This window comes from Eleutherodactylus coqui, chromosome 9 (genome assembly GCF_035609145.1).
Source record: "Eleutherodactylus coqui strain aEleCoq1 chromosome 9, aEleCoq1.hap1, whole genome shotgun sequence".
In the NCBI taxonomy this organism is placed as follows: Eukaryota; Metazoa; Chordata; class Amphibia; order Anura; family Eleutherodactylidae; genus Eleutherodactylus; species Eleutherodactylus coqui.
Genome location: NC_089845.1, coordinates 50,639,599 through 50,665,288, shown reverse-complemented (window position 1 = coordinate 50,665,288; position 25,690 = coordinate 50,639,599). Strand labels below are relative to the sequence as shown.

The window sequence follows — 25,690 nt, the reverse complement described above, 5'->3', positions numbered from 1 at the left end:
TCAGTAAGTGGCTGCAGCGCCTCCTGGTGTCCGCTCAGTGTAACAAGCGGTAACCAATACAAATGTCTCATGGAAAATGGCAGGTCTGCGGCATACAGGCACAGCTGCGGACAGCTTACTATGGGGACCTGATAAGACACGCCCATTTCCGCCTCAACTTTTGTATTTGCAGAACTTTATTGCTGTACGTTCTGCCGGCTTTGAACACAAATAAACGATGAGAATGCGGCGGTGCTGAGTAGAGCTGTCCTGGAAGGGTCAGCAGGAGGCTCACTATGCTGGGCTGCGGGCGGCGTACACTGGAGCCGGTGCTGCGCTCCGCATACGTGAGGCGTACACGCGCCCTACAGAGGCCGCGCAGTGCAGGTGAGAGCTCGGCGAACGGCGCATGCGCACCTATGTCTAGCGTGGAACTGCAAGTCCCAGTATGCACATCTTGTTCTCCCACAAGGCCAAGCGCTGCGGAGTCATTTGTATTGAATCAGAGGAGAATATATAAAACCGCTTCACGGTCTGTAAGCTGCCGCCAGTCTGAATGGCGGTGACGCTCCGTGCCTGCCGGTCACCCCCCGCTCTGTATCTATGTACTAAGGCAGGGGGACTAGTATTTACTGGCAATGTTAACTGCCGGTAAAAAAAAAAAGCAACTTAGGTTCCCGGCGGCAGCGGGTAAGAGCGTCACTCTCATACTCGGCGGCAGCGGGTAAGAGCGTCACTCTGATGCCCGCAGCATCTCATACTCGGCGGCAGCAGCAGGACTGCTAGTCAGGCAGTACTTGCCGCCGCCGAGAAAATCGCTCTGCTCTCCCCAGAGGCTCCTCCCCCGGTGACCGCATACTGTGGGGGGAGGAGCCGCTGGGGAGAGCAGAGCGATGTTCTCGGCGGCGGCAAGTACTGTCTGACGGCGAGTCCTGCTGCTGCTACCCAGTGATCGGGGGGGGGGGGTGACTAAGGGGAGGCCACTGTCAGAGTCACTAATACTGGAGGCACTATTGCCATTAGGGGCAACAAATGAGGGGGCGTAATTGCCATTGGGGCCACAAGGGTAGGGGTTGTGATGGCCATTAAGGGGGAGCAAAATTACTAGTTTTGGCTGCTTCAATAACAGCGGTTAAAACCTATGTTGTAATAAGCCACGCCCCTAACCAGCCCCTTCCCCCACCAAACCAACGCCCCTTCTGCCCTGGCTGGTATTTTTTCATGATGGAGGTGGCAAGCGTAGCCCTCCCTAGTGTGTCTCCCCCTGCCCAGCGTAGCCCACCCCAGTGTTTCGCCCCTCCCCAGCCTAGCCTACCCCAGTGTGTCTCCCCCTCCCGAGCGTAGCCCACCCAGTGTCACCCCCCCCCTCAGCGTAGCCCTGCCCAGCGTAGCGCGCCCCAGTGTGTCTCCTCCTGCCCAGCGTAGCCCGTCCCAGTGTTTCGCCCCTCCCCTGCGTAGCCCACCCAGTGTCGTCCCCCCCCCCCAGCATAGCCTGCCCCAGTGTGACCCCCTGCCCCACCATAACCCACCCCAGTGTCCCCTCCCCAGCGTAGCCCGTTCCAGTGTCCCCTCCCCTCCCCAGCGTAGCCCGTTCCAGTGTCCCCTCCCCTCCCCAGCGTAGCCCGTTCCAGTGTCCCCTCCCCTCCCCAGCGTAGCCCGTTCCAGTGTCCCCTCCCCTCCCCAGCGTAGCCCGTTCCAGTGTCCCCTCCCCTCCCCAGCGTAGCCCGTTCCAGTGTCCCCTCCCCTCCCCAGCGTAGCCCGTTCCAGTGTCCCCTCCCCTCCCCAGCGTAGCCCGTTCCAGTGTCCCCTCCCCTCCCCAGCGTAGCCCGTCCCAGTGTCCCCTCCCCTCCTCAGCGTAGCCCGTCCCAGTGTCCCCTCCCCTCCTCAGCGTAGCCCGTCCCAGTGTCCCCTCCCCTCCTCAGCGTAGCCCGTCCCAGTGTCCCCTCCCCTCCTCAGCGTAGCCCGTCCCAGTGTCCCCTCCCCTCCTCAGCGTAGCCCGTCCCAGTGTCCCCTCCCCTCCTCAGCGTAGCCCGTCCCAGTGTCTCCCCCTCCCTCCCCAACGTAGCCCACCCAGTGTCTCCCTCCTCAGTGTTTCCCCCCCTACCCTGCATAGCCTATACCAGTGTGTCCCCCTTCCCCAGTGTAGCCTACATAGTGGGGGTCGCGGCCTCTGAGTATTGTGGTTATTAGGAGTGGATGAAGCAATGTAATAACCATGGACAGTTGTGGAGGTGGGGGAGCCGGTGTCCGCTGACAGACACCAGATGTAGGACATGTGTGACCAGTCATCCCATTACATGCGGTGCCTGGAGAGCTGAAGAACCGCACCTATCACTGCGGCTGACCCCACATCTCCAGCCATAGTCCTATCACAGTGAGAGGACGCTTGTACTCGTCTACCGTCAGGGGCTGCAGCCTGACAACTGCCACCCTGCTCTTCACACACAGCAGTGGTAGTCGTACGGTAAATGGCATCTCCTCCAGCCTCCTCCGTCCACAGGGAACAGGCAGTGCACCGTACATGAACCACTGCCTGTTTACACTGAGTGAGAGCTGAAGAGAAGTAGCCAGTGACTGATGAGGGACTGCTCACCCTCAGGTCCCACACAGGACAACTTTCAGCAAAATTGTGTGTTTAAGCAATGTTTCGTCCGATAGTCGGCACGAGTACAAGTACTCTAGCTAAACATGGAAATAACTTCTGATATATCCTAGTAATATGTCAAACGTATTATTGATGAGACCCTGCGTGTTGAGCCACGCCGCCTGGATACCCACCCCCTTCTACGTGGTATTTGTAGGTGAAGGATCTCTGGTGTGGATGGACCTCTCCACCACATCCCACGTACGCCCGGCATAGGTGCAGACCACACTATTCCTATGAACTCCCCAGAATGCTCTTCAAACTAGTTCTGAACAGCTTGAGGCAGATGGGATGTTCCAGCAGCGTAATGCACCATGCCATCATTGTGGGGGTACATGTCCATAAAGGGCTGAAGATGGTCACCAAGCATGAAATGTAGTGGGCACTGGTCAATGACCTGTTTAGGTGGCCCAATCTACATCATAAGAACAGACCCCACATCACTATGGAACCACCACCAGCCTGCACAGTGCCTACCTTATAACTGGGGTCTGTCACCTCATGGGGTCCGCACCACACACCAACTCCACCATCAGCCCAAGCAATTTGTACTGTGTCTCATCGGACCACGCCACATGTTGCCAGTTGGTAACCTCACACGGCCAGATGAGGCGCTGTGTCAGGTGTCGTGGTATTAAGTGTGATTGTTCTTAGTGAGAGGAACCAAGTAATCTTGTAGATAGGATACCTTTTAATGGCTAACAAAAATACATGATGTTATAGCGAGCTTTCCAACCTCTCAGGTATAATGGAACTGATCTAAAGACGTGTTTATGTTATAACATATACACATGATCACATTGGGGGCCACAGACATGGTGAACTTAATTTGCACATAGTGATCTTAGGCCGTGGCAGGCCCTGCTACCAGTTTCTGCCGTTCGGTTGCCATGGCAACCCATCGGCCCTCTGCAATGTACATCGTGGCATGCAAGGGGCTAAGAGTGGAGATCGTTGTTCTCATCAATCCCCGCTGAAGGGTGGCTATCAGTCACAGTTGTAGTGACCCAGAGTAGGGTCCCTCCATCATTTCTAAGTCTGTTTGTCTCTCTGTCTCGTCAGTGTGTTGTGGTTGGTGGTTTGGGAGAATGAAGAGGGCAGTAGTGAGGTGTGTGTGTGTGGTCGGAGAAGCAGGTGCACGCAGGAGGGACGGGCTGATGCTCCTGGTGGGGCTAGGCCACGGCTATGTCTCTGCTGACAAAAGACTTGCCTCCTCCGAGGATGAAAGTGCAGGAGATGCTGCTTAAGAGATGGTGTGAGAATACAAGAGCCGCACGCGCCCCCACCAAACTGCATCTGGAGGGGAAGCGCAGAAGCCTGTCACAGCTTACCACTAAAGTAAGAGTGATTTGAGAGACTGTGTATCCCAAGCAAGTGCCCTTCAGATAACAGTGACCGAGGATGTGTGTGCTTTGGGAGAAGAACTCTCTATCATCAAATTTGTTCAAAAAGGTATCGTTCAGACATCTGTTCCGAAGCCTGTATCTTCATGCTGAGAAGTACCAGGAATCTGCTTGTATTGGAAAATCAAAGTTGGATCATGGGTAAAAACAAACCGCGTGTTACCGCTTTTGAAAAACATTTGTTTATGAACTCATTTATTCATTGCGAGTAACCTAAGACTTATTTAGGGACACTGGCGTCACGACCGTAATCTTGGACCGTATTGCAGTCATCAAGTCTGCTAAAATCTTACCTCCCTTGCTAGTGACTGAGCTGGGTTATGCTTTAGACCCTTGAGGAAAGGAGACGGTAGAGCCACCGTGAACCGCTGCCATCTTGTACCCCACTGTCTGCTCAGCTGAAGGCCTGATTCTCAGTCGCTGCACTGCTGCGGAGTGGCACGGGCTCAATTCAGAACCCGTGCCAACCACAGGACATAATGCAACAGCATGTAAACTTAAATGTCCCCCAGCCAGGACCTGAACTCACGTCCCGTAGCGTTACGGGGTTCAGCATTCATGGGCTACCACTGCACTGCTCACTATGGCTGGTAATGTCTTCAGTGACGTATTCCTGGGACACGCGTGACATTATGGATTGAGGAATGTTAGATGCCTGCGCAACTTTGGAAATGGAAAATCCCATCCATCCGGCACCCACTATTATGCCTGGCTTGAACGCCAATAATTCACATCGCCTTGGCATGAGCAAGCTCCCAGCGTATAAAGGTGTGGCCATCACCTGAGGTCACGCCACTTCATAGTCACTTTATATGCTGCTATGCCATGACTTTTTGCTTGCCGGTGTATATACAATGTTGTGTTGATTTATGTTGTCTCATTTGCCATCAGAACTTTCCATTGAGTAGGATGGATGCCGGGTGGTTCGGTAGCACTAACGAGTCTACCATCTGCTCTGTTTCTACAGTTTGCTTATTAGCAAGGCTCACCCATAAGACGGCCGTGTTCTCATCAGTGGGAAAGAAACTCTACTTTGACACTCATGCGGTTGTTCAAATCCTGGAGGCCAGAGGTAATAGCCTGTCGTTGCCCCCTATAATCGTTCATTATATCGTTCTTGTGGGCTTTAATATTTCATATGTTTTGTCTAGGATTCACAACTCAGCAGTCGGAGATGATTGTGTCGGCATTGCTTAAAATCATGAATGCCAATATGGACCTCATATGTCAGGACATGGTTTCCAAAGTACAGCAGGTGAGGCAGAAGACATTTGGGGGCTATCAAGGACTCCATTATAAAGACTGTTTAACCCCTTAATGCCATAGGATATAGGTTTACGGTCTGGGCGCATGGTACTTAATGCAACATGATGGAAACTTGCGTCCTATGGATGGCGAGAGCTCAGAAATTGAGTCTGCACCATCCATAGTGGGACCTAGCTGTGACCAATAGCTGGCTGCCCGCTGCAACAGCGGGGATGGGTGAGAAGACTGATCCCCGCTGTTGACATCTTACATGCCACGATCAATGTCGAGTTCTCAGAGGGAGCGCACACCATCTGTGACATCATCAGCTCTCCACTATGTAATTATGGAGGACCGATAGGTTACTATGGCACCTGAACACCAGACAGTGGCGTCTGGGCCTGCCATAGCCTGTGATCGCCACTGTAAGTGATAATGCATTGTAGTACTATCTGTTCTTTTTGTAGGGGCCAAGCAGGTCATCATCTTCCACCTTCTTTTCCTCATCATTGTCCTTCTCCTCTACAGTGAGCAACGAAAGCTGCTCCTTTTCCACATCCCCTGAGTACACGTTGCCTGTGGAGGGCTGACCTCACGCACTCACCCACCCTCATCTTCCTCTTTAGAGGGAAAAAATGGTTGGGCATTGGAGCATTCAATGTCTTGGTCTTCTCCCTCTGGTTGTTTGGACCGCCCCGTTGACATCCATGACACTTAACAATCAAACAGCTCCTCAGACTCCTCCATGTGGACTACTTTGGAGTATGCAGGGCATTTGGCACGGGAGGAAGTAGAGGGGCAGTACTCAAAGCTGATTGGTGCAGACTGACTGCTGTGTGCCTGTTACTGGGAAGGTGGTGGTACTTGAGGCATGCCGTGCCATCCACTCTACGACCTGTTCTGCATGAAGTGGATGTAACGCACGGGCAGTGTAAAGATTGGCAGTGGGCTTGCATCACCTCCTGCAGAATGTGCAGCTTTTGCTTCAGTGGGGGCCGATTGAAGTGCTAATTTGGCCCGTCTTCTACTACTACAGACCTGTCCCCTACCCCTTGATTTCTTCATGTTTCATTTTTGTTTTTTTTACTTATTTTATTATTTTTTTAAGGGTAGTTTTATGTAATTTTCAGCTAACTTTGTAGTTTGCAGAAAACCACTGCTAGCTGTGTAAGGCCTGCAAATAATTAGTAGTGGCTGGACTTGTGACTTTGAACTGAGGCCATAAACAGAGAACAGCAATATTCCCCATGACGAAGCATAGTTTGTCTGCTTTGCTGCTATATACGGTGAGAGCAGCAGAAATCTACCTTCTCCCAATGTACAGACCACGTTTCGTATAGGCATATAAACGTGATGCTGCTCTTTCTTTTCTCCCTCCAATACAACCCCTGTATACAAGCTTTCACACCAGCAGTATATTCTCTGTAGACTATCTGTTTCTAGGAACAGACCTGGTTTCATATGGACATATAAATGTGATGCAGCTTCTCTATCCTTTGCTCAGCTGTAAAATCGCTGCCTATGTTATATATGGCTAGATCATGTGATGCAGGTGTCCAATGAAACTGCTGACAATATCCAAGATATAGGGCACGAGGGGACATCATCAAGGCGCCCTGGCTGCTGATTGGCTGCACTCTGACTTATATTGGAAAATTTGGTTTCCACCAAAAATCCGGGCAGACTTGCCTGATCCAGGGCGATTTTACTGCTGGCTATAATTTAATTAATAAAGAAGAAATTGGGTTAATCCCTTTGCTCTTATGCGCTTTACAGGGTTGGGCCCACGGTCCATCAACTTCTCCTTTTTACAATTAACCCATTTTAAGGGGGTCATCTTAGTTTTCTCAAAAGTCTAGAGTAGTGAAGGAATTTATGTCCCCTTCTGAGAATCAGAGGATAACGGGACTCTATGGCTGTGATAGAATAGCCTCACAGTTCTACGGTTGAGTAGAATGGTTCCTGAACACTCCGATCCCTAATGTGAGTCTATGGGGGAGCAGTAGAGCAAGTGTCTGAGGGAAAAGTGTTTTCAGACACCCTGTTAAACAAGCAGATTGCTAAGGTCACAAGGTTTTTATGGGCCATGATTTTGCCATGAAGGGAACTAATGTTTGTAAATTTCATTCCAGGAGATCAGTCTTCAGCAGGTCATGTCACACATAGCCAATGCAAAAAAGGACATGATCATCTTAGAGAAAAGTGAATTTTCAGCTCTCAGAACAGAAAATGAGGTAATATTTAAATATTGAAAATATCAGAGATTGTGGATTTTTATTTATTATATTTTTTAGCATTTCTTCTCAGTTCCGGACGTTTCTCGCATGTCTAAGCTTGAAGACACTGATTTTGCCTCCTGCAAACAGTCTAACTTCATTTATTGCCACCATTTGCTGATAAGTAGAGAGAAAACATTTTTTTTCTTAAAGCGCACCTGGGTTTTCGGCAAGTTATCCAAAATCTACAAAGTCCTCCTTACCCACTTATTTGCTGCTGTTTGCACCTTGTTTCATGTCTGTAAGTTCTGATTTTTCAGGTGGTCTTCCCCATATGTTGCCCTGCAGTTTGCAATCCACTTTTTAGAGAGAAGGTGTGTTGCAAGTTTACCATTCTGTCAGTAGTTCCCTGTCATGCACTTCCTTGCCCTGACTTCCCTTGCTGTCTGTGGTCCAGTCGGCAGGGGCTAGTATCTGAATGCCCGCCCCTCTGCTCTGCTAGGACGATTTAGGCATTCTGGCCAAATAGTTAGTAAACCCAATATACTGTGTGAGTGTACGTACGTACACACACCCTAGGAGAGGCAGAGATCGTTATCCGTGTCTGCAGATCTGTCAGCCTGCAGATTGCAGAGAAGCTGGAAGGCAGAGCCTTAGTGGCAGCCACTGTAAATGTGATATAAAATGGTAAGGCAACAACATTTTTAATATACGTATATTACAGAAATGATGAGGCTAACAAAGCTAGTTGATGAGCAAAAGTTATTCAAAAAGTTAGTGCCCCTTTAACGATTGGTGATATCAAGGAACTCGTACTAATGGCGTGGATCATGTGTGACTTCACGGACCACATGTTTCAAGGATTTTCAGGGAAGTCCTCGCTTAAAGGAGTCGTCCAGCTGTAAAATGTTGATAGCCTATCCGGAGCATAGACCATGAAAAGTGGATCAGTGACAGTCCACTACTCGGGTGTCCCACCGATCTGACATTCTGTGGGTTGATTCCCTCACGCACTGAGCTGATTTCCTGCCCACTGCAGTGGCCAAACTTGGTATTGCAGGCAAAGTTCCCATTCAGATGAATGCGAACTTGGTTTGTAATACAAAGTCTGGTTACTGCAATGCAGTTATCTGGTTTCTGCAGAAATTAGCTTGCTATAGGAGGGCACTGGCTGGGCAAACAGCCGACTGGTGGAGGTCCTGGGCAATAGACGTCAACTGATCTACAATTGATGGCCTATCCTGAGCATGGGCCATGAATACTTTAAAACAGGACAACCCTTTTAAAGGCAGTTAGAAGAATTCATTTCTTTGTGGTCTTTTGCAAGCATGTGATTTCAATGGGGAGAAGGATTAGCAATAACTTACCTCCCTTGGAAACAAAGGATCGGGCATGTTGAAATGCAACATGCCCAATCCTTCTTTTCGCCTACATCTGCTGCTGGGAAAAAGTCTGTTAACCCTTTTGCTCAGCTGCCAAAATCAGCTGGTTCAGCTGATAACTACCTAATGTGTATGTACACCTTCAGACTAGGGCTACACAGAAACTTTAGAAACCCACATGACACTTGCGTACAACTTTTCATTATTGCGAAATTCATTAGCCAAGTTGAAGACGTCTACGAAAATTGAAAGTGGTAGGCAATATGGCTGAGCGGCTGTGTAGCCTAAACCATAGTGAAAGGTGGTAGTCGGTGAATATTTGGATGTACTTCCCGTTATTACTTTTGTAAGATTGCCCACCCTAACTGAAGAGGAAAAATGGCAATATCTCTATATTTAAAACAAATATGGTTACCAAATTTGGGCTGCTGGTCTGACTTCTGATTTCTTAATTCATGGATGTTTTTGGCATTTTGAGTACAAATCCTCCTTAAATTCTGGTGGTTATAGGTTTAAATATTCACAACGGTTTTTATTTCTTTTTAGAAATTAAAGAGTGAGCTAGAGCAACTGAAGAAACAATCAATTGTGAGTGCTCAAACATCTCTGCTCTGCATGTGTTACATGAATGCTCAATATGAGGGATCGATAACATATAATACTATATCAGTATCTCTTAACCCCTTAAGTACATTTTTTGGTAGATTTTCATCTCCATTTTTCAACAGCCATAACTTTTTTTTATTTTTCTATCAACGCGGCCGTATGAGGGCTTGTTTTTTTGCGTGGCGAACTGTACTTTTTGATGGTGCTATTTTTGGGTACATAGACTATATTGAAAACTTTTATTTTTTTTATGATAGCAGGGAGCGAAAATTCTGCCATAGATTTTTTTAATATATTTTTTTACAGCATTAATCATGCAGCATAAATGACACAATCCATTTTTTTCTGCGGGCCGGTACGATTACAACAACACCAAAATTCGTACATTTTTTTAGGTTTTTCCACTTTTCTGCAATAAAAACCCTTTTTTGGCATTTTTTTTTTTCTAAATCGCTGCATTCAAAGTCCTGTAACTTTTTTTTAATTTTTCTATGTACGCAGCTCTGTGAGGGCTTATTTTTTGCGAGACGAGTTGTAGTTTTTATTGGTACCATTTTGGGGTACATACGGCTTTTTTGATCACCTTTATTGCGTTTTTAGGGAGGCAAAATGCTATAAATTAGCATTTTGCCTCAGTTTTTTAGGGTTTTTTTTTTTTTTTTTAAACGCTTTTTTCCTTGCAGAATAAAAAGCATGTGCAACTTCTTGTACACGTCGTTACAGACATTACAATACCATTTATATGGGATTATAATTTTTTTTAATCTTTTTTTTATGCTAATATGAAAAAAGCACAAGAAAGGGTTTTTTTTAACCTTTTTTTATTTTTTTACATTTTTCTTTTTTGTACATTTTTGTCTTTTTTTTTTTTTTTTTTTTACACTTTTTGTGTCCCTCTGGGGTACTTGCAGCACAGCACTGATGATTGCTTTGATAAAGCATTGTAGGACTTCTCTCCTGCAATGCCTTATCACTTATACAGCGATCACTGGCAATACAGGACGCCAGTGCGATTATATTGCGAGAGCCCGGTAACTTCACAGAGGGAGCACGCTGCCTCTGTGAACTCTTCCCATGCCACGTTCTACATGCATGCACCCATGCTGTTGCAGTGGGAAGTCAGCTATTAGTGACAGCCGACTCCCGCTGCCGGATAGCTCGAGATTACTTATGATCTCGTGCTATCCTCAGGACGTAAGTTTACGGGAAACCTGTCACCTTTAAAAAAAAATAAGTAAATAAAAAATAAATGCAGTCCCATCTACAGGCAACATGTTATAGAGCAGGAGGATCTGAGCAGGTTTCATATATTAGCCATATTTCAGCATGACACAGAAGCCCATGCCAGCTAGGAACTTGTGTAAATTCTACATAAATGTTTTGGTGCAGGCTTCTACGCCCTCTCCCAACAAATCCTGCCACTTTTCACAAAAGCGGTGAGACCAGCACAGAAAGCCGAAAAGTCTAAAACATTTTGCACAAGCTGGCCTTGCCCCAAATATTTGCACCTTTTTTATACCAGAATTCTGGTGTAAACCAGCTTGTAAATGTCCCCCTCAGTGTCAATGATATTTCATTAAGTTAAATCCTTGCTCTTTATATGCCTGGGAGTCCAGGAGGCGGACCCAACAGTGACTGACAACTATGCACAGTTACACACAGCTCTCAATCACTGATTGCTCCGCCCACTGGACCTCAAAACTCTGAAAGAGCAGAGATTTAAATGAATAAAATGCAAGTTATGTTACATCTTTTCCCCAAAACTGTGTATCTGTTCCCCTCCTCCTGCTGTATGACGTGCTGCTTGCAGTTTAGGCAGCGTGATCAAGCTGGCAGGTTCCCTTTACCAAAGATCATGTACATTCCTCTACAGCAGCTACAGAATCATTTGGTGTCCTAATGATTGTATATTGAAAACCCTACAGCGATTGCTGGTCTTGATAAGCGGCTTTAACCCTTTCCAATCCACTGTCTGACATCTTAAGACATTATGATTTAAGGCTGTACAGCTCTGATGTTGGAAGACGTCTGTCGGGGTTCTCTTACTGTATATTGCCAGCCTCTCTGCTGTCTGAGGCTATCCAACATGTCACCTCATGCAGTACTGGCTTTAGCCAGCAGATATCGCCGTTGTATAGCAGGAGAAAAAGAGTAAGCCCCCTAGGAAAACCAGGATACAAATTGGATTGGAATGGGTTAATTCAGAACCGCACAGTCACCTATATGAATCCTTGTCCTACAAGTGTAAGCGTCAGCACATGCTTCTCTGCAATGACAAGTTTTATATATTTTTTTTTTTCTTGCCTTTGCAGGATGAGATTTCCAAAGTCCGTGCAAATAACAAATTGGATTTTAATTTAGAGAAAAGTAGAGTAAAAGAAATGGTAAGTATTCGCTCCGTGGTAAAATGTTTCTGCTCGTTTTCAAAAGTTTTGAATAGGAAATGGCCATTTTTCTGCAATTGAAGATTGATCTGTATGTAGATTCAATTCCATATGATAATTTCAGTAAAAAAATAGTACTTTTTTGCTCCATCTGCCTGTGTTTTTTGGTACATTGTACTCTAAAACGGTGTCTGATCCGCTGCATGACACTTCTTTATTAAAGGGGTTATGCTGCTAAACATCTTCATAAGCTATCCACAGGATAGATGATAGATGCACGACTATGAAGTGCGTCGCAGGTGAGCGCCCGCGTTGCAGTTGTGCAGCAGCTGACAGATGGAGGCGGAGGCAGGATGTCTTTTCTGAACACAATAAACTGGACTTAACATGAACCGCGTCTTTGCTTCACAGTAGGGTAAATCATACTTAATTGTTACGGAATATCAACTGGAAATGTCGCACTCGCAATATATAGTATTTTTGGAACAGCAAGGCACTTCCTCTTTATTCGGTATTAACCATCATCCTCATAATTGTGCTGCATACTATACATTCGAAGGTCTGCAGGATAACACAAACATCGTGGCCTTACACACCGTAGGTACTGAATGGCTGCTGTGTTAAATTAATGGGGAGAGCGGGGAGAGATATCTCCTCCATCCGCCCCGGCCCCCTGCTGGCCGCTGTGTCAGAGAGCCAGCAATACTCGCTCCTGTGTAACAGCACGGGAGCGAGTACACACAGGGAGTGTCAGGCATCGTTTGCCCAACATTTGTCCTGTGTAAATGGGGCTTTGGAAGGGACCTCCAGGGTCATCGGGTCCAACCCCCTGCTCAGTGCAGGATTCACTAAATCATCCCACACAGATGTCCGTCCAGCCTCTGTTTGTAGACTTCCATTGAAGAACTCGCCACCTCCCAAAGCAACCTGTTCCACTCATTGATTTCCCTCACTGTCTAATATCTAATTTGTGTCTCCTCCCTTTCAGTTTCATCCCGTTGCTTCTAGTCTGTCCTTGTACAAATGAGAATAGGGCTGATCCCTCTGCACTGTGACAGCCCTTCAGATATTTGTAGACCGCTATTAAGCCTCCTCTCAGCCTTCTCTTTTGCAAGCTAAACATTCCCAGATCCTTTAACCGTTCTTCATAGGACGTGATTTGCAGACCGCTCACCACCTTGATAACTCTTCTCTGAACTTGCTCCAGTTTGATGTCTTTTTTTAAAATTCGGGTGCCCAGAACTGGACACAGTATTCCAGATGAGGTCTGACTAAGGAAGAGTAGAGGAGGATAATTACCTCACGTGATCTAGACTCTATGCTTCTCTTAATACATCCTAGAATTGTGTTTGCCTCTTTTGCTATTGCATCACGCTGTTGACTCATATTCAGTTTGTGATCTATTAGAATGCCCAAGTCTTTTTCACATGTGCTGCTGCTTAGCTCAATTCTTCCTATTCTGTTTGTCCTTTTTCTTGCCCAGATGTAGTACTTTGCATTTCTCCCTGTTAAATATAATTCTGTTAGTCGCCGCCCACTGTTCAAGTTTGACCAAATCTTTTTGAATACTCTCTCTTCCCTAGTGTTAGCTAATCCTCCTAGCTTTGTGTCATCGGCAAACTTGATCATTTTTCCCTCAATTCCCTCCTCCAGATTATTTATAAAAATGTTGAATAACACTGGGCCCAGGACAGAGCCTTGTGGTACCCCACTTGATACATTCTTCCACTTGGATGTGCAGCCATTTATGACTACTCTTTGAGTATGGTCACTCAGCCAGTTGTGAATCCACATAACAGTTGGCTTGTCAATCCCATATTTGGTCATTTGTTTTCAAGAAGTATGGTATGAGATACTTTGTCAAATCCTTTACTAAGGTCAAGATATTTTCCTGAACAACCCAGTCGGTGATTCTGTCATAGAAGGAAATTAGATTCGTCTGGCATGACTTGTTTGTTACAAACCCATGCTGGCTCTGGTTAATTGCTCCATTTTTATTCAAGTACTTGCATACATGCTGTTTAATAATTTGTTCAAAGTTCTTTCACTGTATAGAAGTTAGGCTCACAGGCCTGTAGTTTCTTGGATCCACATATGTTAGAAAATGTAAAAAAAAAAAAAAAAAAAAGCAACAAAAATTTAAAATGGGTTTATGTCATTATGTATAGTTAATATAAATCCTAATATTTTGCGTTGCTCACTCTGACTACTAAGTGTGCTTCTACATGAAATGACCTGTCGTTCGCAAGATGCCCGACAGGTTGTCCCAGCGATAATCGTTCCTGTGCTTTTACACGGAAATAATTATCGCTAGTGAATGGAGATGGAGCGGGTCGGAGATCATTCTTATCTGTCCACCTCCATTCACAGTAAGCAGGCAGTCAATAAAGGCATATTTAGACACCACGATTATCGCTCCAAATTCGCTCAAAAGCCATCTTTTGAGCGATAATCGTTGTGTGTAACTGCACTGACATCAGGCAGTTTTCGTTACCCCATCACTCATCATGGTCTTTCAGCGTGCTGAAAGACAACAATGAGTCTTATCAGGGATTCACAGCGGGATACAGCTGATACTATTGTTTCAGTTGTATCCTGCTCCCTGATGACAGCTGGATATGAAGAACAGAGCAGGCCAGCTCTGTTCTCCATACGGGGCACAGAGCACTCGTCTGTATAACAGCCGGGCGCTCCATGCAGAAAACAGCTGGACAGCGGAGGATCTTCTGCATCCCCCGCTCCGAGCGCTCGGCTGTATAACAGCTTGGTGCTCCGTGCAGAAAACATCTGGATGTAGAAGACAAGCCGGGACACCCCGCTTGTCTTCTGCATCCTCCGCTGGCAGTGCAAGGTGATCACTCATCTTGAGCGATCATCTTGCGCTGTAAATGACACAACGATGATCGCTCAAGTCGCTTGAGCGACGTCTTTTGAGCGATAATCGCTGTGTCTAAATGAACGACTGATTGTTTACACTGGAGGATTCCTCATTCCGATTTCTGCATGCAGAAACTGAATGACTAATGAGAAGTGAACAACTTCTCTTACGTCGTTCAATCAAGGAATGCATTATTTACACTGAACAGTAATCGTTCAGATTCTCGCTAGATTGAGAACATTTCTCAGCAGTCATCTCATTCTCATCACAAAAAGGATTAAAATGAAAGGTAATTCCTATATATAGGTAACACAGGATCTACTATTCACAACAAGTGATGGTCACAGCTCACCTCCTCCCCACTCTGCACTATAACCTCAGAGATCATGGTAGAATACTCTTATCTCCAGTCTATTGTTTCTATGGTCTATCAGGTTACTGTTCAGGCATTTGGACTGTAGTACAAAGAAATCTGTAAGTCAGCAGCAGGGGAGGTGGGGTGAGTAGTGATTTATATAAATATTAATGAGCCGCATCGGATTTATCTCTGCCACTGCCTGCAAACTTTGAAATGTAAGTTTACAAAAATCCTGACGCAATTAGTACAAGTGGAAGGCTAATTAAATCATATGGCTGTCACTTTACTGTAGTGCCCGTAGCCCAGGCACTATTACCTGACAAGTTCCCTTTAAATATATATAGAATTATTATTAACTTGGAGAATGAAAAGAAAATCAACAAAAAATATGTTTAGCATAAAAACATAAAGGTGCATTTAGATACAAAGATGATCACTCAAAAGATTCTTTTAAGTGATCATTTTGCATGAACTACTAATTGGTACTAATGCCGATTAGTACCAATTAGTAGGATGTGAACCACCAAGAGCTGAATTTATTCAGAGGACCGCCTGCTGTTCTCTGAATAAATTCCTTTTGTTCTGCCAGTGGGGCTGACAGCTAAGAACAGCTGAGACAATGCAATCAGCTGTAATCAGCACTCCCTGGGCAGAGCACAGCGTGCGGTCTGTCTTATCAACTGTTCTGCTGAACTGAAATCCATCGTTCGACAGACAACTGAAAGATGAGCACATTTACACGCAATGATTATCGCTCAAAAGATGGCTTTTGAGCGAATTGTAAGCAATAATCGTTGCCTAAATGGGCCTTTAAGATGATTTTCTGATGACTCATTCTCTTTTACCCCTTAAGAACTAGGGTGTCTCGGCCAAAAAGGACCAGACACACTTTTTTAGGGATTTTACCCATGTGGTGGTTTTATGGCCCTATTTTTTAGGTGAGTGCTATTTGAGCATGTTTTATACAACTCTGTTGATCGACTTTGATTTGATGAGAATTCGGCTAAGATGATTGTTTAGTAGAAGACTAGACTGAACAGCCCTGAGCCGCCCGCAGTGTATTAGTGTACTGCCAGCTGCAGAAGAAAAATGCTTCCAAATGCTTCATTAAAAAAGAACAATCAAAAATGGTTTTGGCACAAAATAGATACTTGGTCAAACGGGTTTAAAGATCCCTCTAGCCTTTAGGGGGCCCCCTTTTAGCAGCAGCAGCAGCTGATGCCCCCAGACGCTGGCCCTGATTGATTCTTTTGCCCACCCATAATAACGCAGTTGGCATTGCTCAATGGGCTGTAACAACAACATATGGCCCGAGTTCATCTGCCGTTTACTGACAAAATATCAAACTAAATGATCCCAGTTCTAACTACCCAACAAACAAGACAACTATGGAACTATTTTGTATAACTTCTAGAACAAATCTATTATGTTGTTGACATTTATTGTACACAGTGTAACTTTTGAGGCATCCTACTCATTCGTATTCTCCTTTTTCACGAAGTATGCCGACAATGACCGGAAACTTGTGGAACTTCGAACAGAAATAGTAGAAATGGTAAGTACTGCCTTTTATAAATGGTGAGTAGTAGCACTAATATATTGTCTATATATACCGAATACAAGCTTGCTGAAAAGCTAGCTAACAAAGCGAATTTCACCCGGGACGTTTCTATGACCTCTAATGACACCCGTCCTGGATTAGGCCAGTTATTCTGCCCCTTTCATGTAATTCAAGTAAGCTGCCCCAAGAAGTGCTTCTAGAAGAACTGCTTTGCAAAAAAAGAATTGCCTGCTTTTGCAATCTGCTTTCCTCCGTTGTCTATTGTTACTGGCAGATACATATGCTCATGACATCAGCTGACTGGTGATATGTAGACTTAGGATAAATGACATCACCTGCATGCTTCCTAATGTCCACCGGTTGTTTCCGAGCAGTTCTACAGATCAAAAGGCAGCAGATCATTCTTTTAATTACATGTTTGCTTCCGTTCATTCTAGGAAATAGTTTGTAGAGGGTTTTGGGGGGGGGGGGTGATGTTCTAGTGTGTAGGGAGACTTAGGCTGGGTTCACACAGGGCGGACTTGCCGCGGAAATTCCGTGTGGAATTTCACCGCGGCAAATCCGCATGTGGCCGCTAATCCCGGGATTAGCCAGCCATGTGGGCGAGATTTCTCAGAAATCTCGTCCACACGGGGCGGCAAATCCGCTGTGGCTAAGCCAGCAGAAGCCGCTGCTGCGATGCGGATTTGCCGACCGCAGCGTGTCTATTTTTTTTTTTCCGCTGCAGCCTTGCTCTCCTCTATGGGAGCGCCGGCTGCAGCGGAAGAGCGAGCGGCCGGGCCGCTTCAAAGTCGCCGCAGTTCTGCCGGCGGAAATGTTGCGGTTTTTCGCTGCGGCCAAACCGCGACATTTCCGTCGGGAATCCGCCCTGTGTGACGTGTGGCCTTATGCTGCGTTTAGACTGTACTATTATCAATCAAAAAATCGTTTAAGCGAGCAAAATTGAACGAAAATTGTTCAGTTTAAGGCCGGCTGCACACGAATGGATTTGCATTGTGGAGTCCACGGCAGGCGTCGGCACCACGGACCTGCAGCAAATACTGTACGTAACATGCTGCGATTTCCGCTCATGGAGGAAAAAAATCGCAGCATGTTCAAGTTTTGCACGGATGGCTTCCATTGTCAATGGAAGCTGTCTGACAAAATGTGGCTCTTCCACAATTGACATTGCAGAAAGGTCACAGGTACCCGCCCCATCGCTTAGCGATGGCACGAGAAAAGCAGGGATGTAAGAAAAAAAAACTGTACTGCGCATGTCCGAGGGGGAGCCGTGTGGACCATTTTGCCATACAGGAAAATAGGACAAGCAGGTACACGCAGAAGCCAGCTGGGCACAGGGCCCTGTTCGTGTGCAGGCGGCCTGAACGAGCCAACGACTGAAAAACTAACAAAAATTGTGCGCTTCTCGCTTCAGCCTTAAAATAAGTGGCGGCTTGTGTACTTATCGTGCAGTTTAAACACGGATTGTTCAATGTTTCATGTAGGAATGGGAAACCCTAAATAATTGTTGAACGAGAACTGAACGATTCCCTGTGAGAGTCGTGTGGTTTAAACAGGCTGCCCGAGCGCAGACGAGTGGGTGATGGCCATTCGCTCGCGCAAACAAGAATCGTGGAGTTCTCGGCACACGTAAAAGGGGCATAAAAGTCGTATTTGATAGGTGCTTACAAGAATGCCAGTAATGGACGACTCCTACACATCACTTCTATATGTGAAGTCCGGGTCAGCCCAGTGAATCACACAATATAATCTGATATTATAGACTGTGCCATGGAGATGATTATTGCCGCACCTTGGAATGTGTCTGATTCAAAACATGCTTGTCCTGTTTAATAATATATGGTGCGACCTCAGACAGCACTAGAATAGACTGATGTTTGTTGGTTTCACACAAAGGAATGAAAACACATTTCACGTTTACAACCAGGTCATACCCATAGATTTTCTGAAAGTAGATACCTGGCACTGTGTCAAAATGCCATCCATAACATGGGCACCTTCGTGCAACTTGAGAGCTAAACTCAACTTTTTGTAGATTTGAACTAATTCATATTGGTGACTAATAGTCTGACACAAGCAGAGCTCGAGCCGTACGAGTCCTAAGAATATAAGTACTAGATTATAGGATCTAAGTTGTAGTCCGAATGCTCCAGCTGCGGTAAGACCTATTACATATGACATGGCAGTAAAGGGTTAATACCACGGGCAGAATCTAATGCTTCCGTGACTCAAGTAGACTGGCTTTCGCATTGAGTGAAATCTATCAGCCTTTAAAAACTTGCTTTAGGCCTCCTGCACACGGGCGGGTCGGACCCTGCATGCGGGAATCCCGCAGCGGAGTTCGACCCACTGCTCGGCTGGTGACCCCAGCTGACCTGTCCAGTGGCTTCTGCAAACGCGGCGGATGTGCCGGCCGGCGCTCCGCTGCGCAGGCACAGTAGCCGCCGGCGCTGGGTGGGTGACGCATATCCCGCGATACTTCCGCAGTGCTCACTGCGAAAGTGCCGTGGGACGGACGGCTTCCTTTGACTTCAATGGAAGCCAGCGGCGCTAACCCGCACAAAATTGCAGCATGCTGTGATTTATTCTCCGCGAGCCATTAAATGCTATGAGCTGTATTTGCTGCGGAGCCCGGAGGCGGACACTCGCCGCAGACTCCGCAATGCAAATACGCCCACGTGTTAGGCTAATTTCTCACGGGTGAGTGCGATATCGGGCCATGAAAATCGACCTGATATTGTGCTCGCCAACATGTGATGTCCCATCGGATTTGAGGCGCATTTGTGTTAGAACTGCCTTGCATCACTTCAGGGAAGTAGGATCGCGGAGCGTTTCCCATTGTTTTCAGTGGGAAACATTGCATCGCACTTGCGTGCACCTAAGATCCGGTGCCATGCTTTGCCAACCCCAATGAAAACAATGGGCCATGCAATGCGAGGGCACGCCCAAAGACAGAACACGACGCGGCTTTCTTCCTGCATCACATCACAATGTGGGAAAAAGATCACTCCTATGTATGACCCTATTAAAAAGAATGGGGTTCATATTCATGCGAGATTTGTGATTCTCATAAATCTAGCGTGAGATTCTCGGCACGTGAAACTGATCTTAGGCCGGCTTTACACGCACAGTACATAGTGAATAGAACCTATTGATTTCAATGGGCTTGTTCACATGTGCATATTTTTCCTGCACACTTCAGTTGTGTAAAAAAAACCCGCAGCATGCTCTATTGTCCGGCGCAAAAGCCCAACTACAAGTCAATGTGAATGCACACGCAATACGCTTAAAGAACACCGCTTGAGCTCATTAGACTAATTAGCCATTTCAATGGCTGGGAGCAGTGGGACTTATTTTTTTGCATGTGCAACAGCGCATGCAAAAAAGCACCGTTCGTTCTCAAATACGCGGTGCTCGTTAGAAGCTGGCCTTACCCACAAATAATGATATGGAAGGGCGACCTAAATGATTGTTGTATGTTCTTGTTTATGTGCATAAACAAATATGAGCCATTGCTACATATAACTACAACTTCTTTGATTTCAGCATTCCCAACAAGATAAAGCGCTGACACAAACTAAAAGGAAGATTGACACGGAGGTGGCAGGAATAAAGACCATGTTAGAATCCAATAAACTTGATACTATCAAATACCTCGCCGGTAAGTATCCTTTATACCATTTGTGTCTTTACATTTGCATTCCTGCTCCACCAAAAGATACAGAAGTGAAACTTGCAGTTTTAAAAGATCCCAGCATCCCAATAACTGAATAATTGCCAAGCAATATGCAAATCAGCAAATTTTGAGTAGGCAAAACAGGCAGTTAATTACTTTTTTAGAAAGTTAAAAATTTAGAAAATTGCGCAAAATTAGTGTGTTGCGAGACTCACAAATCTCACACAAATGTAAACCCCATTCTTTTGAATGAAGTCATACACATGAGGGTTTTTTTTTCCCCCGCACTGCGGCATGTCCTATCTTTGGCGATCCCTCGGAATGCCTTGTATCACCCATTGCTTCCAATGGGGCCGGCACAGCACCACATGGCGTGCGAGGTGGGGTTTACCCGTTGAAAACAATAGGAACACTCCATTAAACGCTGTGGTAGAGGATCACTACTTTTCGGAAGTGATACAAGGCGGTTTTAAGATAAAAACCTCCCGCAACCGCGGGGACTTCACATGTTAGCGAGTGTGATATCGGGCTGAGTTTTACAGACTGATATCACACTCACCTGTGTGAAATTAGCCTAAGGCTTGGTCCGCAGCGGACATTCTTCAACAGAATCCGCGCTATTTGGTGCAAATTTTAATGTGGCTTTTATCACATATTTTTGTGTGTAATTCACTTTCCGCGTGGGTTTTTTGCAGATTTTTTTTCTGCAGGATGTAGACAAAATCTCATCCACTGTAAATACAAATCCGCCTTGTGTGGACCCGGCCTTACTGACGTAGGACTACTGTAATAATGTCTCCCAATAAAGAAAACCACAATGGTGCATAGACAATAAAGCTTATTTTGCCAATTTGCTAATGTCAGAAGTAGAGATGAGCGAGCATACTCGCTAAGGGCAATTACTCGATCGAGCATTGCCCTTAGCGAGTACCTGCCCGCTCGGGACCAAAGATTCAGCTGCCGGCGGCGGGGGAGAGTGGGGAGGAACGGAGTGGAGATCTCTCTCTCCCTCTCCCCCCCCCCCCCCTCCCCTCTCCCCCCTGCTCATGGCCGCAACTCACCTGTCACCCGCGCCGGCACCCGAACCTTTACTCCCGAGCGGGGAGGTACTCGCTAAGGACAATGCTCGATCGAGTAATTGTCCTTAGCGAGTATGCTCACTCATCTCTAGTCAGAAGCTGTAAGTAAAATGATGCTTAGTTTATGTGCCGCAGTTTTTATATCATCTTTTTAATGGTCTGGACTTTATAATCATTCTTCCCTTACTATAATGGACATCTGCTCTCCATAGACGGACTTCCTGGTGATCCTGTGATAGTTGTATTATACATAGCAGCCTGAGGAGGCAGAGCTGCAGAGAAGGAGCAGATCAGAAGTCTGAGCCAATGATGATGCAGGGGCGTGTCTCAGGCTACCATACATTTCCTGTAGAAACTGTAGATTAAAGCTCTATCCTAAAGAGCTGAGGAACATAAATAACAGACTAGCACCATCTATCGATACTGAATTCGCAGCATCTTTCAGCTCAGTCTAGACAGTTTATTTAAGTTCACTTAAAGGGGTTGTTCCGCGAAACAAAGTGGGTGTATACACTTCTGTATGGCCATATTAATGCACTTTGTAATGTACATTGTGCATTAATTATGAGCCATACAGAAGTTATTCACTTACCTGTTCCGTTGCTAGCGTCCCCGTCTCCATGGTGCCGTCTAATCTTCAGCGTCTAATCGCCCGATTAGACGCGCTTGCGCAGTCCGGTCTTCTCCCTTCTGAATGGGGCCGCTCGTGCCAGAGAGCGGCTCCTCGTAGCTCCGCCCCGTCACGTGTGCCGATTCCAGCCAATCAGGAGGCTGGAATCGGCAATGGACCGCACAGAAGACCTGCGGTCCACCGAGGGTGAAGATCCCGGCGGCCATCTTCACAAGGTAAGTCAGAAGTCGCCGGAGCGCGGGGATTCGGGTAAGTACTGGACGGTTTGTTTTTTTTATGCCTGCATCGGGTTTGTCTCGCGCCGAACGGGGGGGCTATTGAAAAAAAAAAAAAAAAACCCGTTTCGGCGCGAGACAAACCCTTTAATGGTATGCATACTGTAATGAATATATCACAAACTTATTGGATGAAACCAACAATGTATATATATGTAGAACTTGGAGAATGTTTCATCAAAAAATGAGGCCTCGTATAAATCAAGTTTATGTTACAAACATTTTTATGAATTTTTGGTTAGTTTTTGATGTCAGTATTTATATTTAAAAGCAATCCTAAGAGCCTGCAGTTTTCACACTGATTACTTATTAATAATAATAGTCTGATACTTCCTGTTCGGCAGAGAAAACTTTTCAGCAGCTATCTCCTTATCACAGGCGGGATTGCAATGAAAAATGACACCTATACGAGTGTGTACATAACACAGGATCAATGGGTCTGCTCCTGTGTGTACGTAACATTAAAAATCAAGGCCCATTCAGAGTCAAATCACATTATTATGACCAACAGCTAATATCCAGAGTAATCGCTGTGCGCGGTTACTAAAAGCTGTTGTAAAGAAAATCTCTTCAGCTCAAGCCACATGGTGGTCCTCATAACCACATGCAGACTATAGAATAAAAACAGCAAAGGCTAACCTGGGGACTTTCAGGCCTCAGACTGCCATAGTCACAGCCGAGGACCTGGAGAAGGAAGCAGAAGGGGTTTTTAACCACTTCTACCTTCTCCTTTACAGGCTGCATAGCACTCAGTGAGTGCTATGTTGTGCAGAGAAAAAGGGGAAATGTTACTTCCACTATTTGACCCGGCAATCACGTGACTGCTGGGTGCCCCCCCTGGCACAGCAGAACTGCAGGGTCCTAGTAGACCTTGATCAGCTCTGTTAGTGACTACTGTCATTATAGGGGAGTCCCTGTAACTAGGGCTCCTATAGATGCCCCAGCTACAGTGAAAAAGTATGAAAAAAAAAATGTGAATGACCTCCCAGAGGTTTTATGTAGGATCATGGGGGACAGCGATGCTTAAAAAAAAGTTACAAACTGGGTAAAAAAATTTACAGAATAAAAATATACACATTAAAAAGAAAATGACCCATTGCCAACCAAAACCGTCACCGTATACGTCCAAGACTAATATAAATTATATATTAAAATGTCTGAAACAAACTAAGGAACCCATTCCTGTACTTTGTTTTAGTGTAAATATACTCATTTAAAACCAAAACGGCTATAAAGAAAACAAATCGTTTTGTTTTTGGTTTTTTTTAATTAGTTTTTTACCTCTAATAAAACTAAAAACCAGGGGGGGGAAAGTTAGTGAAAAGATATATAAAAAAAATAGCCCTATATTTTACTGGGGGAAAAAACTGTAGAAAATAATTTTGGTAGCTGAAGAAGGAAAAAAATAGGGCAGTAAAGTCCTTAAGAAATTGTCTGGTCCTTTTAGGACTAAAACACCCTGGTCCTTAAAGGGTTAGGAAAAATTCATAAAATCCTGTAGTTTTCGGGCTAACCGCAGAGCCTTAGCATAGTCCGCAGAGCCTTAGCATAGTCCGCAGAGCCTTAGCATAGTCCGCATCATAGTCCTATCATAGTCCGCAGAGCCTTAGCATAGTCCGCAGAGCCTTAGCATAGTCCGCATCATAGTTCTATCATAGTCTGCAGAGCCTTAGCATAGTCTGCAGAGCCTTAGCATAGTCTGCAGAGCCTTAGCATAGTCTGCATCATAGTCCGCAGAGCCTTAGCATAGTCCGCAGAGCCTTAGCATAGTCCGCAGAGCCTTAGCATAGTCCGCAGAGCCTTAGCATAGTCCGCAGAGCCTTAGCATAGTCCAGCAGTTCCTTTTCTGTAAAGAAAACCTTGCAGCAGTTACCTTGTTACAGAGGCAGGATTACACTGAGAGGTGACACTTAGGCTGCCTGTCCACGGGCGATGATCTGCGGGCGATAAATTGCTCGCGGATTACACTCTGTAAAGCTTTCCATAGCGTTGGTATGGAAAGCGCAGCATCGTAGCGATTCTCCGCTCGCAGTATTTAAATTGAGGCATGCTGCGATTGCCACGATTCTCCGTGGCGAGCCTATTTATCAGATAGGCTCACGTCGGAGACCTGTCAGCGCTCCCACCTCCTCCCCGTGGCGGGATATCGCTAGCCGTGGACAAGGGGGCCTTATATGTAGAAAACACGAGATCCACCATTCACAATATGTGAGGATGTCATCCGTATCCGCACACAAACTCCTACAATGTGTCTTATTCTAAGTGCTTGCCATTCTATAATATGTCTCTTCTCCCCCATCGCAGGATCGGTGTTCACATGCCTTACAATAGCCCTGGGTTTTTACCGCTTGTGGATGTAACATTCAGAAAATGGACCGCTCCTCTTCTCTTATGAGGACACACTTTATATATGAGGATTCAGTGACAATCGGCCAAGTATTTATTGTGACAGCAGCTGTCAGAGCAAAGAACGGCGACCACCAGCACGAACCACAAACTGCGACGTTAATGTTGTTCCGTCCACTCAATAAAAAGGGTGCTATACGTTGTGTTCTCATTTTGCTGCTGACGAAGTGTGTGTTTAAGGGTCTTTCTTGTGTTTTTAATGCTTATTCTTTTTTGTTAGCTTGGCTAACGTTTCTGTTCTGATATGGTATACATTAAAGGGCTACTCCAGCCTCAAATACTGCCCCCACCTGATTGCCTGTCACAGGCTGGACGTGCCCTCTATATATTGCAGTGACTTCCATGCAGTGCAGACTCCTGTCTGATACTTATCAGGCACCATCTTGCTAGTACTTTCACATCAATCCCATGATGCATCATTACAGCATTGTATGATCAGCTCCAACCTGCAACTCTGCCATTACCATCTGTACACTATAGTCACCTAATTAGCTACAGGCAGGAGGATAAGCTGTGATCTCCTTTATTATGACTGTGTGACAGGAGCTGTGTCACCATCAGTAACAGACGGGCAGAATTATTATGCATTCCATGTGTAAAGGCGCAGTAAATTCCTCTCCAAAATCGGTAGCCTGCTTGGGAATTTTGATGCAGAATTGAAAATGGCTTAAATTTCCCTGCAATTCCACATCCAAATTCAAAGTTAGACCTTTAGCATTCAACTCAATGAAGTCCTAGTTTATATGGTGCAGATTTTGAAATCCAAATCATGGGGGGAAAAAAGAATTGATATGTCAATTTTTGATGCAGTTTCCACATGAAAACTCGGTTGGGCGGCCGCCCGTGGCCTTGGACTGAAGCCGCATGCGCATTAATGATAGAACTTCGAGGCTAAACCTTGGATTTCTGCTTTGGATTAACCCTTTCCAATCTACTGTCTGACGTCTAAAGACATTCTTATTGAAGG

General features: G+C 45.8%; 1 protein-coding gene across 1 annotated transcript; it reads left to right on the top strand.

Annotated features, from left to right (window-relative positions):
• Positions 1 to 140: 140 nt before the first annotated feature.
• MCUR1 (mitochondrial calcium uniporter regulator 1) lies at positions 141 to 24,874 on the top strand. The gene is made up of 9 exons (XM_066579385.1): positions 141 to 366; positions 4,994 to 5,098; positions 5,178 to 5,281; positions 7,404 to 7,505; positions 9,416 to 9,457; positions 11,788 to 11,859; positions 16,597 to 16,650; positions 20,203 to 20,317; positions 24,622 to 24,874. Exons 1-9 carry the CDS (start codon positions 276 to 278, stop codon positions 24,675 to 24,677), a joined length of 741 nt encoding a protein of 246 aa, XP_066435482.1. The 5' UTR covers positions 141 to 275; the 3' UTR covers positions 24,678 to 24,874.
• Positions 24,875 to 25,690: the final 816 nt, after the last annotated feature.

Excerpts from the sequence above, each read along its gene's own strand:
- MCUR1 (XM_066579385.1), top strand. The coding sequence starts at position 276 with ATGCTGGGCTGCGGGCGGCGTACACTGGAGCCGGTGCTGCGCTCCGCA. Across the intron at positions 5,282-7,403 it reads TGGTTTCCAAAGTACAGCAG|GAGATCAGTCTTCAGCAGGT; the intron begins GTGAGGCAGAAG and ends ATTTCATTCCAG. Across the intron at positions 7,506-9,415 it reads CTCTCAGAACAGAAAATGAG|AAATTAAAGAGTGAGCTAGA; the intron begins GTAATATTTAAA and ends ATTTCTTTTTAG.